Source organism: Rhynchophorus ferrugineus, unplaced genomic scaffold (genome assembly GCF_030347505.1).
Source record: "Rhynchophorus ferrugineus isolate W39M unplaced genomic scaffold, kcgeb_rfMv2 rfM7, whole genome shotgun sequence".
In the NCBI taxonomy this organism is placed as follows: domain Eukaryota; kingdom Metazoa; phylum Arthropoda; class Insecta; order Coleoptera; family Curculionidae; genus Rhynchophorus; species Rhynchophorus ferrugineus.
Window position 1 is genome coordinate 4,674,654 of NW_027472586.1, and position 20,159 is coordinate 4,694,812.

Here is a 20,159-nt window from a genome sequence, read left to right on the forward strand (position 1 = left end):
ATAAAAAAATGTTGAAGAAAAGAAATTTCTTTTAACTTAACACTTTGTTAATATATTTACGTAATAAATTAAATAAACATTGATTATAAAAACGACCACTAAAGAAACGTTTACGTGATTTGTTGAGTAACAAACGAAACACCGACGTATCAGAGAAATTTACAATTGGTCGGTGATTAGTGGCATGTGAAGTGCGTTTTTTTTCTCCTTCGTAGCGTTTCGAGATACAAACAATTCCATGGCGGGGAAATAGTGGCGTTAACGCCCGGACCATTTACGAGCCCGATACATTAATTTACCGAGAACGGCTCTCTCCCCCCCTCCCGCAGGCCCCTACGCCCCCGCAAATCCCCGTCGACGATAAAGAAGTCCCACCACCACGGTAAAAACCCATAAAGCGAAATAATTTACATTAAACACATGCTAAACAACAACGTCCAAAAACAAAATCTCATTTATCGCCCGCTCCGAACAAATTACGTCGACGCCAGAACGCAAATTGGACAGATGATTGGTGGGCCGTGCTCCCGGACGCAATGGCCCCGGACCACGCCCCCCGACCAATCCGGATGGGCGGCGGCGTCCGTTCAAAGCGGCCAATAGGCCGCGCGGCGGGCGGGGCCTCGCTCTCCGTCGGCATATTGGCCGGCGCTGCACCTTCGTCACTCGTTAGCGAGATCCGTGTAGATAGTGGCGACGCTGCGCGAGTGAGCGACCCGATCAACAGGCCCGATCTAGTGTTATGTGATTGCGACCGGACCCTGGACTGTTCTGTGCGTTTCGTTTGTTTTTTTCCTGCTTCGCTCACACCGTTCTCCTGCTCGGGGATGCGCGAGTGTGGGAACGCTCACTGAATCGGAAAATGCAAGACGTAGCCGCCGCGTCGTCTCCCGGTTCCAGCGACGACATGTCACCGCATCTCGGTTCGAAATATCCCAGTCCTGCGACGTCCCGATCGCCCAGTCCCTGCAGGGTGGCGTCGGACGACGAGATCAGCGTCGGTTGTCCCAGTCCCGCGCTGCGAGGCTCTGACGGACTGGCCTACGAGCCCGACGACTACTTCAAGCCTCTGAAACGGCTCAAGATGGACCCCGCGCGGCGTATATCGCCCACGGTGGACGAGCGAGCGGATGGTGTTAAAGGTTTCTCGATAACGGACATTCTCAACCACAAACCGTCCAGGTCCACGACCAATTCCCGGATAGTGAGGCCGTGGGACCTGGATCCGGCCGTCGCGGAGGCCCACCAAAGACGTTTGGAGACGCTGCACCGACAGCTGAAGGTGCAACAGCAATTGGCCTTGCTCAGACCGGACCTGGTGGCGTTCGGTGCCAGCTACACGTCGGAAACGGGAAGTGACCGGTCGTCGAGCGTGGCCAGCGACTGTTGTTCGCCCGACGTGGTCAGTTCGACGCCGAAACGTCAGAAACAACAACAGCAAGGCGGGGAACCCGGAGCGACGCCTCTAGACGCCCTGTTTCAGATGACGTCCAAAACCTTCGACTCTTCAGCGGGTGAATCCAGTACAGGTGAGTGAACAATATCTATATAAATAAAAAGTAAAAAAAAATTGACATAGACTAGAAGACACTTCACATACAATCCTTTTTTAATTGCTTTAAATCATGTGTAGTAAAATTAATACATTAAATCAAAACCAAAAAAAAAAGAAGGAATAGATTAATAAGTTGCCGTTAAGAATAATCCATTAAAACAATCTAATTCAAAATATTATCAGAGTTAATGCTAGAGGATATATACCCTATAGAATCATCATGAAATACATATAGAAGTTCTTAGAATTTATGGTCAAAATCACCCTGAACTATATAGAAAAGTTATTAACCATTGAAATGATTAGTCAACAATAATTCGAATTGTTCTGTACATAATGAATTTATGTACGGAAAATCATACATACATCTATTTACATATATTAAATATAATGGAATATACGTAATTAGTGATCTTTCATTGTAACCAATATTTATTCTGTACAGAAAAGAGTCAACCAAAACAAAAACAAAACTAAAGCTGCTAAAAATGGTGTAAAAAATATTGAAATACTCGAATTTTAATAAGCTTCACTAGAATATAAAAAACATTATTCTAATTTACAAGTATCGAGTAATCCTAAAAATGTATTGTATGTAAAAAAATAAATGTATACAAAGTATTATTGAAACGCCTGAAAAAAAAAAATAAATATATATATATATATATATATATATATATATATATATATATATATATATATATATATATATATATATATATATATATATATATATATATATATATATATATATATATATATATATATATATATATATTACCAATGAAAAAATATATCTTGTTACTTCTTTCAGCTGAATCTGTTAAAATTCTCGTACTGTCCTAAAGTAGTTTATGAAACAGATCTAAATTCTCCTAGATATCTACTACCAATCATCCACATTCAACCAATTCAAAAACTGGAAGGTTCTAGGCAGATTATATCTGTTTGGTTATTATAAGAGTTAATGCAATTTGAGTAATGTTAACAAGTCCACATCCAAATACTGTAACTAAATGATAAATATAAACCTGAATAGCGAGATATCCTCTTAAATAAGATTACGGCTTTTAATAATACTTAATATTTTAAAGTGTGTTTGATGAATAATTGTTGGAGTTTAAAAATGTCATCGTTAAAATAATAAACAAGGAGTATAGAGTTTTGATATTTGATTTTTACAATATTCTAGCCCAAACCAGGATATCTGGAAATTGCCTAAATAAAAAGAATAGGTATGGTTCATATAACTTCTTGTTTTTTGGAACTTATAAGAAAAAATATATGATTATACATATATGATTAAGAAGTAGAATATTCAACACCAGCTTAGTGTGGATTTAAGCTCTTAAAACAAGAGGAAGCATTGGAATTTGGAAAAGAATCAACCAGTATAATCATAAAATTGAATCATTGTCTTTCTTGGCTCCAGAAGTACACATTGTTCTCTTTTCAAATGTTTAGCTATAGTGTATCAGTCGGCATGGTGGCGCAGTGATAAAGTCGACAGGACGGTTCTCCTACCGTTACGATAGCCACGGGCTGGAATCCTGCGGGGGCATGGTTGTAAATTTATGTTTGTGATTGTTCAATATTTGTGATTGTCCTAGGCAAGAGCGTAAAATCCGACAAGGAAAATGATCCCAGTCACGCCAGTCACCAGGCTGGGTAAGACCGGATCCTCTGGAATGATTTCTAAAGTTGGTTACTCGCCAGTCGGTAGGCTTAATGCCGAGGACCGTGGTTCGTAGCCCACGTTAAACTGTAGGTCCAGTCCAGATAATCCCCTAGTTGGTAAAAGGAGACTGAAAATATTATATATAGTGTGTCATTCAACATAAATGTCACCTCTGAACACTGAGATTATCTTATTCAAAAAGTTCAAAGATAATGAATTTCGATAATTATCGGAAGAAAACCCAGCTCAAACTGAAAGAAAGCTGAGCACTTGATATATTAACAATTTCAAGATGTTTAAATCATTTCAGTATGGCGGTTTTATTCTTTACCAGACAAAAAAAGGTTTTTTGTGGTGTATTGTGAATTGTAATGAAAAGCGTATCTACAACCATCTCAAACACAAAGAGTCCTGGGTTAGTCTAGTGAAATATTGATAACCAGAAATCATTGTGCATGTTGAATCAGTAACTTGTAGGGCATTAAGAGCTGCTAAAAGCAAATGAAAATGTTGCTACAGATGTCTACCGACTTAATTGAACGAGTTATTGTTACAAAAAAAAAACAAGCAAGAACTAGTATCAGACACAAAGTCATCTTCTTCTTGATTTTGCATGACAACGCTCGGCACCATGTTGTCAAAGTTGTAAAAGTCATTCTCTCGATCGTTCAACGATGAGACGAATCTATGAAAAGAAACACAACCGTTTAAAGTGAATTCATGATCACAATACAAGTAAATATGTAATATTTCTAACTGATCCACTATATTCCCTAAACATAAATCTTCATATCTTAGATCAGTTCGAAAATTAATGAAAATTCGTCGCTTTTTTGATAAAATCATAACAAGGTCACTATAGAATATCTGAGATTGTTCCGAGTGATTTCCACAAGCCTCTTCTGAAGCTATAAGTGTAGGTGTTTAGTGAATGTATCAAAACTTCTGATAAAAACTCTCTCAATTTTTTACAAGCGCCTATATTTGTGTATATAGGAGGAAATTAATTTCTTTTTGAACAATTCTGCCAGTTTTTTAAAACAACCTGAGTTAATTGCACCATAATGTTGATAATAGAGTGTCCAATTAGTTATATTTTAAGCAGATACTGAAGCACAACTGGTTTCCAATCCCACCAAATAACTAGCGTCACTTTCCTTGCTTTCCAAGCTTCTCCAGTCTTCAGCTACAATCGGACTCTAAACTAGTCCCTACGTAATCCAATTATCGTCGCCTGAAATCACTTGTTTCAAATATAATTCGATTTTGTTTCCTTTCAGCAAATATTCACTCAGCAAATGGAAAATCGATCCCTTAAAGATTCCCCTATTAATTACTTCTGAGCTCTTGATTAAGAGCTTCCTCTGGTATGCCACCTAATTTTAATGGTACAAAATCTATGGTATATCTGGTGGTATATTTTAAGCAGATACTGAAGCAAAACTGGTTTCCAATCCCACCAAATAACTAGCGTTACTTTCCTTGCTTTCCAAGCTTCTCCAGTCTTCAGCTACACTCAGACTCTAAATTAGCCCCTACGTAATCCAGTTATCATCGCCTGAAATCAATTGGTTCAAATATAATTCGATTTTGTTTCCTTTCAGCAAATATTCACTCAGTAAATGGAAAATCGATCCCTTAAAGATTCCCCTATTAATTACTTCTGAGCTCTTGATTAAGAGCTTCCTCTGGTATGCCACCTAATTTTAATGGTTCAAAATCGTTTTGTGTTCAATGTAGATCAATATGTTCACCTTTTTCATAGATTTCTTGAGAAATATTGGGATCGACCTAACACTTTAACATGACCTTGTCTATTGTTGTGATCCCACGTTATCTGAATTGACGTCGCAATGTTGGCGCATAAACTCTGAGTTTTAGTACATTTTGACTTTAACATATAACAAAATTCTAAACCAAATAGAATAATGAAACAAGAATGTTATCTAATATAATTTGTTTTAACATTATAGTACATCTAATGCATATATTATTGAAGAACATAAAACTACAATTAATTATAGACCCTCAATAATTTATAGGTTAGAGTTGTTGTATCTGAGATTGTTCCGAGTGATTTCCACATGCCTCTTCTGAAGCTATAAGTGTAGGTGTTTAGTGAATCTATCAAAACTTCTGATAAAAACTCTAAATTTTTTACAAGCGCCTATAGTTCTGTATATAGGAGGAAATTAATTTCTTTTTGAACAATTCTGCCAGTTTTTTAAAACAACCTGAGTTAATTGCACCATAATGTTGAGAATAGAGTGTCGAATTATTTATATTTTAATCAGATACTGAAGCACAACTGGTTTCCAATCCCACCAAATAACTAGCGTCACTTTCCTTGCCTTCCAAGCTTCTCCAGTCTTCAGCTACAATCGGACTCTAAATTAGTCCCTACGTAATCCAATTATCATCGAATGCATATATTATTGAAGAACATAAAACTACAATTAATTATAGAGCCTCAATAATTTATAGGTTAGAGTTGTTGTATCTGAGATTGTTCCGAGTGATTTCCACAAGCCTCTTCTGAAGCTATAAGTGTAGATGTTTAGTGGATGTATCAAAACTTCTGATAAAAACTCTCTCAATTTTTTACAAGCGCCTATATTTGTGTATATAGGAGGAAATGAATTTCATTTGAACAATTCTGTCAGTTTTTTAAAACAACCTGAGCAAATTGCACCATAATGTTGAGAGTATAGTGTCGAATTAGTTATATTTTCAGCAGATACTGAAGCACACTGATAGCTACGAAAAAAGATACTGAAATAACTAGCGTCACTTTCCTTGCTTTCCAAGCTTCTCCAATCTTCAGATACAATCAGACTCTAAATTAGTCCCTACGTAATCCTATTATCATCGCCTGAAATCACTTGTTTCAAATATAATTCGATTTTTTTTCCTTTCAGCAAATATTCACTCAGTAAGTGGAAACTCGATCCCTTAAAGATTCCCTATTAATTATTATATTGAGCTTCCTCTGGTATGCCGCCTAATTTTAATGGTTCAAAATCGTTTTGTGTTCAATCTAGATCAATATGTTCACTTTTTTATAAATTTCTTGAGAAATATTGGGATCGACCTAACACTTTAACATGACCTTGTCTATTGTTGTGATCCCACGTTATCTGAATTGACGTCGCAATGTTGGCGTATAAACTCTGAGTTCTAGTACATTTTGACTTTAACATATAACAAAATTCTAAACCAAATAGAATAATGAAACAAGAATGTTATCTAATATAATTTGTTTTAACATTATAGTAATCTAATGCATATATTATCGAAGAACTTAAAAGTACAATTAATTATACAGCCTTAATAATTTATAGGTTAGAGTTGTTGTATTATATTTACATTAGTTATACAAGTTTTTTCCACACTAGTATAGGTAGAGTTCCAGGTGCGCTTTTTTATGAAGTGGTATCTTCCGTAGGCCTAATCCACCTAATTTACAGTTATATATCTGTAATGTATTTTCTTTCATTAGAGAGCATATTTACCTTTTACGCTTAGTTATTGTTTCCTTCGATGCAATGTTTCCTTGTAAAGTCATTTTTCCTCCTCAGTTGGTTCTGTTACTACCTGTATATATATTTCTTGGTAAAAATAGATCTAATCAGTGCATTCCTCTTAATGAATTTGCCATATCTGTCAAACAATTAGTGTGATGTTCCTCCACATACATTTTAAACAAACGTTCATGTATTTTCTGAATAATAACACACATGCATATAAAGCTTTCACATTCTATAATACAATTGCCTTCAGCTAAAGTTCCTCTTTCATCACTGTCACTTTCAGAATCAGTGTTCAAGTGAATAATTAAGCTATTTATTTCCTATATATCAAAAACTTGCCCACGATTCCACCATTTGTCAACTGTCTTCTTCAAGGTGATTTCATAAATCCAAACCACCAGATCCACCAGTATCTCCTTCACCAGTATGCTATGATGTGGTGCATTGTCCATAACAATCAATTTTCAGACTACTGCAGAAACAAACTATGGTTCATATCCCCATGGTAGTCACTCTTGGACTTAGAGAAAAACACTAATTCTGCACCAGGAATAAAACCATTCCTGTTTTCAGTATGCAGAACTATATGTCTGCAATTAATTATTAATAAATGATATAACTAACAAAACCTAATCCATAGTTATTCTAACGTTTACTCTTTTCCGTGAACTTTTGTTGTATTTACACTATATTTATTATCATCTTAAAATGAGTGACCTAATGTACCACACTGAAATGTCTATGTCTTATCTAAATATACAAATTGATATAATAATATTTGCTGGATATTGCTATATGTTCTTTAAAATTGTATTCTTTTAAAAACAATGTCTCAAATTTCCATTAAACCCCTTCGTGCGTTATCTTTACACCACTTAAATCCTATATTACCCAACAGTGTATGAATGGATGTTCTACATCCCTCAAACAGCTGCATATCTTTCAGCTTTCTATGGATACTTTCCAGACTAACACATTTCTCTGAAATAATTGTATTAAATTATGTTTCGATGGAAAAACTACTTACTATTTTTATACATGTCGTATATTTGCTCTCTAATACAGATATCAAGCTGATCTTATTTCGTCACCCGTTTTGCATCAACACTGTTTCTTTTTGAATTGTTTATTTTAGTGAAGTTAGTAATTGCTAAATATTTGCAAAAATCACGGATGATTTGATTTAAATAATTTAAATAACTGTAATTCGTAAACAAGCACAAATAATATGTCTAAACCCTGTAATCCCAGTTATGTTACCCGCTTGTCACTGACTTGATAATAAATACGTTGCCGTTAATTATTGATTGTGATTTATTAACACCGTTTAATATACGGAAAAAGTGCCACAATAGTTCCAACGAGAACGTGATTGAAACGTAACATTATGATCTATATAACAATTTCCGCGGCGTTAAAAACACCCAGTATGCCCACTATTAACCATGTAATAATATAAGACAGAGCGAGCGAAAAAAACCGAAACGACTCGGGCTCTCGTACGGAAACCAATAAATTGTAAAATTTCTCGGTCATACGTCCACTTCAACTTCGCGAGGCTCGCCTTCAAGAGATTTATACACTCCGTGGATGTCGCAAGTCAATTAATCAAAGCCACAATTACCCACAATTACACGGTACCAGCGTTGCCGCTTCTCTCCTGTCGTTCCTGAGTTATTCGACGACATATCGGGTGAGATTTTAGCTCCTTTCGATGCGCTCACGCGAGATTAAACACCCAGTGTTTCGATGGTGATTTCGCCGGTTCGCGCCGTATGATGATCATGGTAATTTGTTGGTTTTTTTTTGATCGATCACCAAGGGATAAATCCGATGGGTATGGCGTAGGGTAAAAGTGGGATAGATGCTTTTTGAAATTAGTGATTAACATACAGAAGACAAACATTTAATAATACTACACTTTAGAATTGCTTTGTATACTTTTTTTTATTAATCTTCAACTAGAACTTCAACAACCTGCCCGTGGGCAATAAGTATTATTATATTATATCTGTTATACAATATAACTCTACTGACACCTAGAAGATCGCTTCAGTAAGTGATCTGCTGTACAAACTTATAATCTAAATCTCATTCTAGACACTATTCTAACTTATTCTAAATTCTAACCTAACTTATGCTAAAGACTATTCTAACTTATTCTAGATATTATTATATCTCACTGTATGAGTCAGTTCATATGGTAGTTTACGTTGGAGCTACTGTAAATATTTGTACCATAATGTTAAAATAAATTAGATTTGATAACATTTTTGTTCGATGATGATCACAACACCTTATTCTAGAACCTCTGAAAGATATATATATATATATATATATATATATATATATATATATATATATATATATTAGATTTACTAATAGTACCCCACGGTTCAATAGAATTGGTCCAAACGGGCCTAAGTATTCCACTTTCAGCCAATACATTTGGTTTAGTTTAAGCCCAATCTGTTTGTGTTTTGTCACTATATGATTTTTTCCATAACGTCGATCAAAATGCATTCCCAGATATTTAACATAACTTTCTGCTTCCGGGAATTTATAAGTATTTGTTTTTACTGAAGGACAAGTTCTTCTACAAAGAGTGAATGTCACATGGGTAGATTTTGTCTCATTTGCTCTAATACGCCATGTTCTCAACCACAATTCGACTTGTTGAAGGTTTCTTGTGGCTGATATTGGTGGAGCATTATGTGATGACAAAGCCGATAATGGTTAGCTGTATATGACAGATATAACAGTGGACTAAGAACACTGCCCTGTAAACTTATTAAGAAAGAAAATAATCAGGATAATTTAATATTATTTGTTTTATATATTTTTATAAGCAAAATAAAAGTCCTATCTACGGATTTGCTCTGAGGAAAAAATTACGAATCGGAATTTTAAATACCGTAATTGTTTCTTATTGGTAGGATATGTCTCAGCGCCAATTAACGTCAGCTAAATGAATAATAAATAATAGTCTTTGGTCCTAATCTCAAATACTTATTATCTTAATAACAATCACAATCCCCTTCCAGCTTCTTTCGTTTTCTTTTTCGTTTTTTTTTGGCTATATTAATATTTTTATTACTATATTTTACCATAAAGAATAGTCTAATAAACATACGAACCTACAGTTTTGTAAAAAGCCTATAGTATGGATGGAAATTTAATATTATCCTGAAATTATATTAAACTACCACTTGTGAGACTTCCAATACCATTTACTTCGTTTCTAATGGAGCGAACTGAGAGACCTCTGAGACCCAAATATGAAGATCTAATGCCAATCTCCCATATTTTACCAAAATGCTGAAACCTATTAACTATTAGAAGTCATATCTAGACTGATTCATTGACGTATATTTTCTTTCACTAAATACTATTAAAGAAAACGCTATGATGTACGATTCTACTATTGAAACAACGAATTAAACGAAACGAAAGCCGTAAGCGTGCGAACGAATTTATCCAAGTTGGAATCGGCGACCAAAGGGCGTGAAAAAGTCCACTAACTCAATGGACCTCTATTATATTAAGAAATCACGCATCAATAATGCATTGGGCGGCCTCCAGAAGATCCGAAATTAAAATCGGCCTCCGTGTGAGGTCCCTTGAGTCCGGTTTCAGAGGTGCGGGATATTGGGGCTGGTCCCCACGTGATTTATAGCGCCTGCAGGGTACACGGCGAGAGTTTAGCGACGATCCAACGCGAGGATTACGGTATATATCGTCGAAGAAACGTTCCTGCGATAGGACCGTGTTAAAAACAATGAATGATCAAGTACTGAATGTACCCTGGCTAGCTAAAAAGGAATTCTTGGTTTTTAAATCGTGTTTTGTTGAAGTAACAAATGCAGCCGCATAAAAAATAGTTTTTTATATTAGGTTAGTTCCAAAAAACAATTTTTTTATTAATCTCCTAGAACGTCAACAATCTGCCCGTGGGCAATAAGTATTATTATATGAATTCCGTTATATAATATGTATCCTGACATGTAGAAGATCACTTCAGTAAATGATCTGCTGTACAACTTATAATCTAATTCTAGATACTATTCTAACTTCTTTTAAAGTATATCCTAACGTATTCTAGAGATTATTAAATTTTACTCTATGTGTCTTTTAATCAGTTCATATGGTAGTTTTGCGTTTGAGCCTATGCGCTACACTGTCATCGCGTACATTTAACTGTTTGGTGAGGGCATTGGGATGCACTAATAATCTTTCTGAGTACTTCTCAATAACACTCCGAATCACACTCGTTATGGTTTCTAAAGGGATATCGCGTTGAATCAGTTTGTTGGACACGTAATATGAAGCATCGACGATAACTCGCAACACTTTATTCTGGAACCTCTGGAGGATATCTAGGTTAGATTTACTAGTAGCACCCTACAGTTCAATACCATAGGTCCAAATGGGCCTAAGTATTGATTTATATAGTAAAACCTTGTTATATGATGATAATTTAGATTTACTATATGTTTTTCCATGTTAAACCTCAATCAAAATGCATTCTCAGATATTTAACGTTGTCTGCTTGCGGAAGTTCGTGATTATTCAGTTTTACTGAGGGACATGTTCTTCTACAAACGATGAATGTGTCTCATTTGCTTTGATATGCCACGTTTTCAACCACAATTCGACTTTGTTGAGATGAAGTTGAAGGTTTTTTGTGGCTGATATTGGATCCTCGTGTTATGATAAAACCGCTGTATCGTCAGCATATGTTGCAACAGTAGTGTTTCTTGTGATCATTAGGTCATCTGTATACAAATCCAAAAAACAATGACCTTTTAAAATTAAAATTCACTATATATACTCTATATATTGGATGAATTTTCGTCATAGGTCTCTTCATATTAGAACTGTCTAAAAAGATTTTTGACAATTTTTACAAATTATTCATCCATTACTATCTACTAATTATAAGCAAAATATGAATAGTACAAGAGTAAATAAAATATAAACCACACAATTCCTAAGAAGTATACATCTTCTATTATTTTTCCAACATTGATCATTTTCTATATCATTTGTTCTTTAATTTACGGTTCTTAAGATTATTCAATGTTCACCAAGCCAATAGGTCCTTGCTTATCAACTACAAGTTCCTTCATATTTAAAATAGTTTTTAAAAATAGAAATAAAATTAACCATAGTAAGCCCAAATCTGGAAAAGGAAATACGAATTTTGATAATATTTGAATGTTATGTTATTGACAGATGTCCAAGCTTGCGATATGATTTTTTATGTTAGATTTTGAACAAACCTGTTTAAACCATTGCTTAGAACCCCATAATCTCCAAAAAACCCCACTCCAAAATAAATCAAACCGATTTAATATATATTTACACATTCTTTTAAGCACGATTATTTCTAATTATCATACCGAATTTTTTTTACTAATTAATATATTTAGTTACGCAGCCTTATTAGCGTTTGTTTCGTAAGACTAGCCATTAAAGTACCTCTTGTGCATTCGCTAATTACTTATAAATTAATTATACGATTTATCGTGCTTGAAGCCCATTCAATATCACTATGAAGAAAGGAGAAAATTCTTTGTTGTATCGTAAATTAGAAACAGGTAATAATTTAAATGCGATGATAGTTATATTATATTTATAACAATAAAACAGGAGTAGGTGAATGAATATAAAAACGTAATTAGGGACATTGCAGTCCTAAATATCTAGTTATTTTCCTAATAACGTTTCTGATTTACTCATCTTTATATTAATAGTGATGACGATTGGTTTGACAGTTGAAGTAAATTACCAACAAACGATATGAAAATGCGTTTAAATTATAAATTATTGATAAAATATAAAAAATTAACATTCTCGCCAACAACAATACTTCTCACTACAATGACAGCTAGTATTTAAAAGTAAGTAGCCGTTGTGTCTAGAACAGTTTCATGATAGCTCACACGTTAATTGAAAAATCCCCGGCCTCCTATATTAAAACATATTTTTTTGGCAAAATTAGTTTTTTTATTCAATATAATTCCCTTCAAGGGTGATACACTGATTATAGCGACCCTTCAACTTTTCGATACCACTTTTGTAGTACGATTTGTCCTTTGCTTCAAAATAGGCATCAGTTTCTGCCATCACATCTTCATGCGACGAAAATTTCTTCCCAGAGAGCATTCTTTTGAGATCTGAGAACATGAAATGGTCGCTGGAGGCCAGATCTGGAGAATACTGTAAATGGGGAGGCAATTCATGGATTATGCAATCGTTTTCACTGAGTTGTGATACGGTGAATTGTCTTGGTGAAGCAGCACTTCCTTTTTCTTCAAATGCGGAAGATTTTCGGCGATTTCGTCCTTCAAACGGTACAATAACGCTATGTAATAGTTACTGTTGATGGTCCTTCCTTTTTCAAGGTAACCAATAAAAATTATTCCATGTGCATTCCAAAATACAGACGCTATGACCTTATCAGCCGACTATTGCGTTTTCCCACGCATTGGAGCGGGTTCATCATATGCAGTCCACTCGGATGACTGTCGATAGGACTTCGGGGTGAAATGATGGAGTCATGTTTCATCCATTGTCACATATCGACGTCAAAACTCGAGTTTATTACGCTTGATCATCTTCAAACACTGCTCTGAATCATCAAATCGTCGTTGTTTTTGGTCAAAAATGAGCTCGCTCGACACCCACTTTGCACAGATCTTTCTCTTAACCAAATATTCGTGAATAATATGATGTACACGTTCAGTTGATATCTTTAGAGTATCTGCTATTTCATTCAATCTACGTTCATTCAAAATCATTTTGTGGATTTTTTAAAAGTTTTCTTCGGTAACAAACTCTTTTGGGCATCCACTGTTCACTGTTATTTCACTACGTCTAAACTTAGCATACCAATCCTTGATGGTTGATTTTTCTGGGGCAACTGTATTGTTTCCCTTCAAAAAACAATATTTTATCAATATTTGCGAAATTCCTTTTTATCCATTTTTTTCACAATAACAAAAGTTGCTTCACTCAAAATGTTATAATTCACAATCTAGCGATCCGACAGCTGTCGAATTTATACACGCATCTTTTCAGGGCTAGGACTAACTAAAATAACATATGAATTTAATTCCAGTAGCTCCATCTATATGTCAGGCCGAGAACTTTTCAATTGACCTGTTACTAAACCGTTCCCTTTCTCCCTCCCTACCCCTCATAACATATCCCAGGGTCTGGTCCCGATGGTGATTAGCAAACCACCGTAACCAGAAATAGATCATAATGGACTCGTTATTTTAGGATGGGGTCCGCATAACTTTCCGCGATTCCCGATATCGGGTAACCAATTTAAGAGGGCAGCGCCGCAGCTAGCGTTTTACCTTTCCCCGTAAGCGGTAAGGTAAACCGCATCCGCCAAACTTAAGATGGGACGCCGGCTCGTAGCAATTAGTAAAGCGATACGCTAACCAGAAGCTCGGTTAAAGGGTAATTGAAAGGGATACAGTTACATTATTAAAATTCATAAACAGGTATTTTACGGTCATCCGAAAAGTTGTTTTTCGTGTTCCGGTATGTTCGGCGTTAGATCTGACCGCCAGCAACGTTCCTCTTCTATTTCTGTGAGCCTAGTTTCGTTACTTTCATTGTTTTATTCAGGATGCATTACTCCACAAATATCTCCATTTTTTTGGAAACCATAGGAAAGAAAATAGCTTTTCTAATGGCGGTACATTCTGTTCGAGACGATCGGTACAGTCGATCAAGTCAAAACAACAAAAAAATCTAGAATTATTAGGCTTTGTGTTACATGAATAACTCTGTGGTAATAAAAATTAAATTGTTGTGTTATTTTTGGTGGAAAAATATGGAAGAACAGGGTTAAGTGCAGAATGTTAGGTTAAATTTTAAAAATTATAAAAATCCTAAACAGCATCAGGCAGCAGGCTTGTCCATCAAGAATAGTAGCAAAAATTGTAGTGACTGATAATAATTAGATATTTATTTTGAACTTATTATATTTTAGTAATGATTTAAATTTTATTATAGAGGTAAGATGTAGCTAGAATTTGTTGAAAGTCAAAGTCGAAGAATGTGAAATTCAGAGAGTTAAAGAAGAAGAAATTAGATCGAAGTTTGCTAAGATCTAAGCACAGTGTACAGTGATACTATGAAATAATTAAATTTGCTAATAAAAGTAGACCTGGTTCAAATAAACAAAATATAAAATTATCAACGACACCCTAATGATATAATGACAGGAAGGAAACTACAATGCATTATTATATAAGAGTATAGGTAAATAATCTATTTTTTTGTAAAAATAATGATGTATTGATTGAGATTTCTGTCAGTTTAAAAGTACGATGAAATGATTCATTTTGGGCTAGTAAAATTACAATATGTTATATATTTTCGTAAAGTAAATAAAGCTGTACGTACGCACGCGTCAAAGCCGGAGATACTTGTGGAGCAATGTATCCTAATTTATTCGCATTACATTGAATATGTTCTGAAAACAATACTAGCCTATCTTTATTTTTCAATTTTCCTGTCGAATAATTTTAGAAACTTATGGTGATGCTTTGCCGTCATATATCAATTGATTGATTGATTGATTGGTGATTTTGACGTCAATGAGTAATAACGACCAAGAGCACCAAGAAAGACTGAAGATTTCGATGGTCCATATTCGATACCAACTATCATCATGTTTTCAAACGGTCAAACCAACATCATGTTTTCGACAAGCTTATTAGAGAGATAAAAAGAAGTTGTAGAAAGTGATGAAACATATTTTGATTAATATATATATATATATATATATATATATATATATATATATATTGGTGATTTTGACGTCAATGAGTAATAACGACCAAGAGCACCAAGAAAGACTGAAGATTTCGATGGTTGATTGGTGATTTTGACGTCAATGAGTAATAACGACCAAGAGCACCAAGAAAGACTGAAGATTTCGATGGTTGATATATCAACCATCGTCATGTTTTCAAACAGTCAAACCAACATCATGTTTTCGACATGCTTACTAGAGAGATCAACCATCGTCATGTTTTCAAACAGTCAAACCAACATCATGTTTTCGACATGCTTACTAGAGAGATATATATATATATATATATATACAGACCAAGAATCCAATTTTATTTTACTTAAGCAGCTTGAAACAACACTCTGAATCATCAATACGTTGTTATTTATTTTATAAGTGTGTCTTTAGTTCCACAATGTTATTTTACAGCTTCCCAAAATTATTTTGTACACCTTTTTATATCTACTTGAACAACAGTTGATATGGTACTGGCAGAACGCCCAACATCATCGTTTTCGTAGAACTATATGTACACAGTATATTTTTTTAATAATATTTTCACCTTTAGCCGATCTCTAGGTTCACTAGGCCTTTCGAAAGTAAATTTCTTTCTAATTTTTATGGAAAAATGTCTGATTAATACGTCAGTTCGCGTTAAAGTTGACATGTTTGGAGCACGCATTCGCGAAATAGAAAGGAGCAGACCGTGCGACGTTATCGACCGAATTTTGAAGTCACAAATTCCACTAACAACATGATTAGTGCCCGGTGAACTTCGGCGTCGGTTTGCGTGACCGTCTCCGACTCTGCCGTGTTCCAAAATTGATTTTACCGTCTCCTAAACGTCGAGACCTACGGCCAAATTACTCCGAAAAGAGAACCGACAGTTTTCTGTTCAACAAATTCCAATATTACGGTTTCGATTTACAACTTCTTCAGATTGCTTTCGACAGTTTTTGATATAGCCAGCGAAGAGCATGAAAATCTATCAAATAATATTAATGAATGTCATTGAAATATTTTAGCAGTGCTTTTTACAGTTTTATTAAAATTTTAACAAACCAATAAAATTACAACAGTTAGTTACTAGTCATTGCTGAGTAACTTACTAACAAAAATATTATCAAATACATTTTATTTTAACATTATAGTACATATAAAAACTACAGTTAATTATACAGCTACAATAGTTTATAAGTTAGAGTTATAACCTCTTATCACTATTGATTTTAAGAATCTTGCATAGGTCTGACAACCAGATGATTTTGATAGGCTCGTTCATTTACGTGTTCGAACTAATCAGACAGCATTGTGTCTCTTTTTAACTAGAATAAAATGAAATGGAAAATATTGTCTGATTCTAAAACGAATTTACAAATTGGTATATATTTAGGAGGACCCATCTTTTTTTCTAGTTGTTTTAATAGTGTTTATGTATTAACATTGCTGTTTTATGTTACATTCACCTCATTAAACAACACGAGATGATATAATTTGATGCTTTTGTGTATCTGTACTGTTCTAGTGTTATCCAAGAGTTATGTCTTCGAAATTGACATAAATAATATCAACAAATATAACTATCGTGTCACATTAACTTTGTAGTATCTCGCATCGTTAGAATAGGTAAAGAATTGGCCCAATACACTTCCTTGTGTTACACGTGCTTTAGCATTATCTTTTATTGTACAACTAAAGAATTATTGTTTATTTTAAAATCTATGTAACAATGCTTATGGTTGCAAGGCATTCAGGTACGGCTTCGACAAGGAATTAAAGATATAACATAAATCCCAAAGCTGAATTGCCACATTGCACAAGTAATTCATAAACCTGGCTTGACTAGAAGTGCCTCAGTTAAGGGAAGTTCTTATTTAGCCACAATAGAATGTTGCTATTAATTTCAAGATTCAAAACACGTGGTGGAATGCAAGAAGTGATGCCGTGAAATTGCCATTGCGTCATTTCAAGGATATTCTCGTCACTTTGGAAGGACTATAGCAACAGGTAAAAGCTTAAAGACAAGGTCAGATTCATTTCATCATCCACAGATCAGATTTGCTTGATACTTTGTTTCCAACCAGTTTTTCATGCACAAACCTATCTACAAACGAAGCGACTTGATATAAGATTACGCGCTCAGCAAGTAAATGCTTTACAGATGGTACTAATAGAGAAGCAACTAGAATAGGTAGATGGCGCTGTAAGTTATGCAAGAAATATGTTGGAAGAAGTTGACATCTCCATGAAACCCTCTGTTTATAGGTCAAGTTTAACCTTCCGACTTGGCAGTGTAGCTGTTGTATTTTGGGTCTGATCTGTTCAGCTTTTTGTCTAATATGATGTACTGGTCTATTAAGCGGATGGTGCGAGATGCTATAGACATTGATAGTGCAATAAAATGCCTTACTCTTTTTAAAAAATTAAAGACAGAAGTGGTGCTTTTAATAAAATATAAGTATTAACGGTATTGTTCTAGTTCTATATTCTAGTCTTATACTAAATTCGCTAATTACATAACATTGTTAATCGTCAAGTTGTAATTTTAAGTGTTCAATACAAATTCTATAGCCTATAAATTAGTCTTAAAAGATTGTTTTTAATTTGAAACTTTATTGCGATAAATCGGCACAATAATTTTTATTCAAAGTATTGTTCATCGATAGTCTCTACCTTCTCCGATCTTTCACGTAATTTCGTCTCGAAAGAACCATGTATCGTTTGAGGCTAGAGATAAATAACGCTTTTTCGCATTCTTCATAGGAAATAAAGTGTTGCTTAGATAGGTCCCGACTCCTATATCGGTACAAGTAGCAATCAAAAGGGGCAAGGTATGGAGAATACGACCGGTGGGGTAGTACATCTTAATTTAATGTTTCCAAATTGTCATGTTAAAGAATAACATTGTTGTGTCTTTGCTTGTGTTTCGGCTGTTCTTCGCACGGTGGTAGGTTCAAACGCACTCACTATAGTCGGTAGAGTTTCCGTTGATGGTTTTTCGACAAATCTTGGTCTTCGTCAATTTTTTGCCCGTTCAGAATGTTCTTTGTCTTCGGTGTCAAAATTACCACTTTTAAAACGTCTAAAAGTGTATTCACGCATTGAAGTCGGTGGAGGAATGTTCGTCTGGTCGGTCGGAATATGTGGCTGTCGATGCGATTTTTTGTCCGAACATTCACTACTATTTTTGTGGAAGGAATTCGCACGGGAACTGAAAACACTGGTTGAACAAAAACTTCTTCATTTCGATATTGATTTACACATGTGGGCGACGGGAGAATGGACAGGATATTAGGTTAGTTAAAGGAAGTACAGTAGCGCTGTGGAAGTGGTACTATTACGCATGATATACGTTTTAGTAATGAATGTGAAGAGTTTAATAAACTTCATACATGCAAGAAAAAAAATCCTTCAGCTATATTAAAAATATCCAGAGAGGTAGAGTTATTTTACAGACTTGATATATACTCAGGTTTTTTTTTGATAAATGTGATTATTTTCGAGCATATAGGAAAAAGAAAGAGTAAGAGAGAAACATCAACTTTATTGCGATAAATCGGCACAATAATTTTTGTTCAAAGTATTGTCCATCGATAGCCTCTACCTTCTCCGATCTTTCATGTAATTTCGTTTCGAAAGAACCATGTATCGTTTGAGGCTAGAGATAAATCGACCCTTTTTCGCATTCTTCATAGAAAATGAAGTATTGCTTAGATAGATCCCTCCTATATCGGAACAAATAGCAATCAAAAGGGGCAAGGTCTGGAGAATACGACCGGTGGGGTAGTACGTCTTAATTTAATGTTTCCTAATTGTCATGTTAAAGAATAATATTGTTGTGTCTTTGCTTGTGTTTCGGCCGTTCTTCGCACGGTGGTAGGTTCAAACGCACTCACTGTAGTCGGTAAAGTTTCCGTTGATGGTTTTTCAACAAATCTTGGTCTTCGTCAATTTTTTGCCTGTTCAGAATGCTCTTTGTGTTCTGTGTCAAAATTACCACTTTTAATACGTCCAAAAGGGTATTCACGTATTGAAGTCGGGGCAGGAATGTTCGTCTGGTCAGTCGGAATGTGAGGCTGTCGATGCGATTATTTGTCTGAACACTCACTACTATTTTTGTGGAAGGAATTCGCACGGGAACTGAAAACACTGGTTGAACAAAAACTTCTTCACTTCGAGAATGGACAGGATATTAGGTTAGTTAAAGGAAGTACAGTAGCGCTGTGGAAGTGGTACTATTACGCATGATATATGTTTTAGTAATGAATGTGAAAAGTTTAATAAACTTCATACATGCAAGAAAAAAAATCCTTCAGCGATATCAAAAATATCCAGAGAGGTAGAGTTATTTTACAGACTTGATATATACGCAGGTTTTTTTTTGATAAATGTGATTATTTTCGAGCATATAGGAAACAGAAAGAGAGTAAGAGAGAAACAGAAAAAGAGACAACCAAGAAAACCCGACCGCACAAAACAATGTCCCGCAATTAAATACCCATAGATCAAAGTTATTTTGGGGTGTTTCGAAATTACCGAACAAATTAAGAAACGCCGAAAAAGGAAGAAGAAAAAGGA

The 20,159-nt window shown here is 34.9% G+C and overlaps 1 protein-coding gene across 1 annotated transcript in view; it reads left to right on the plus strand.

The window, feature by feature from the left end:
- The first annotated feature begins 729 nt into the window (after nucleotides 1–729).
- LOC143199555 (uncharacterized) overlaps nucleotides 730–20,159 on the plus strand; it is a 92,741-nt gene continuing 73,311 nt past the window's right edge. Inside the window, exon 1 of the mRNA XM_076409441.1 lies at nucleotides 730–1,529. Coding sequence (XP_076265556.1) covers nucleotides 863–1,529 — 667 coding nt within the window. The 5' untranslated portion in view covers nucleotides 730–862. The remainder of the gene's footprint in view (nucleotides 1,530–20,159) is intronic.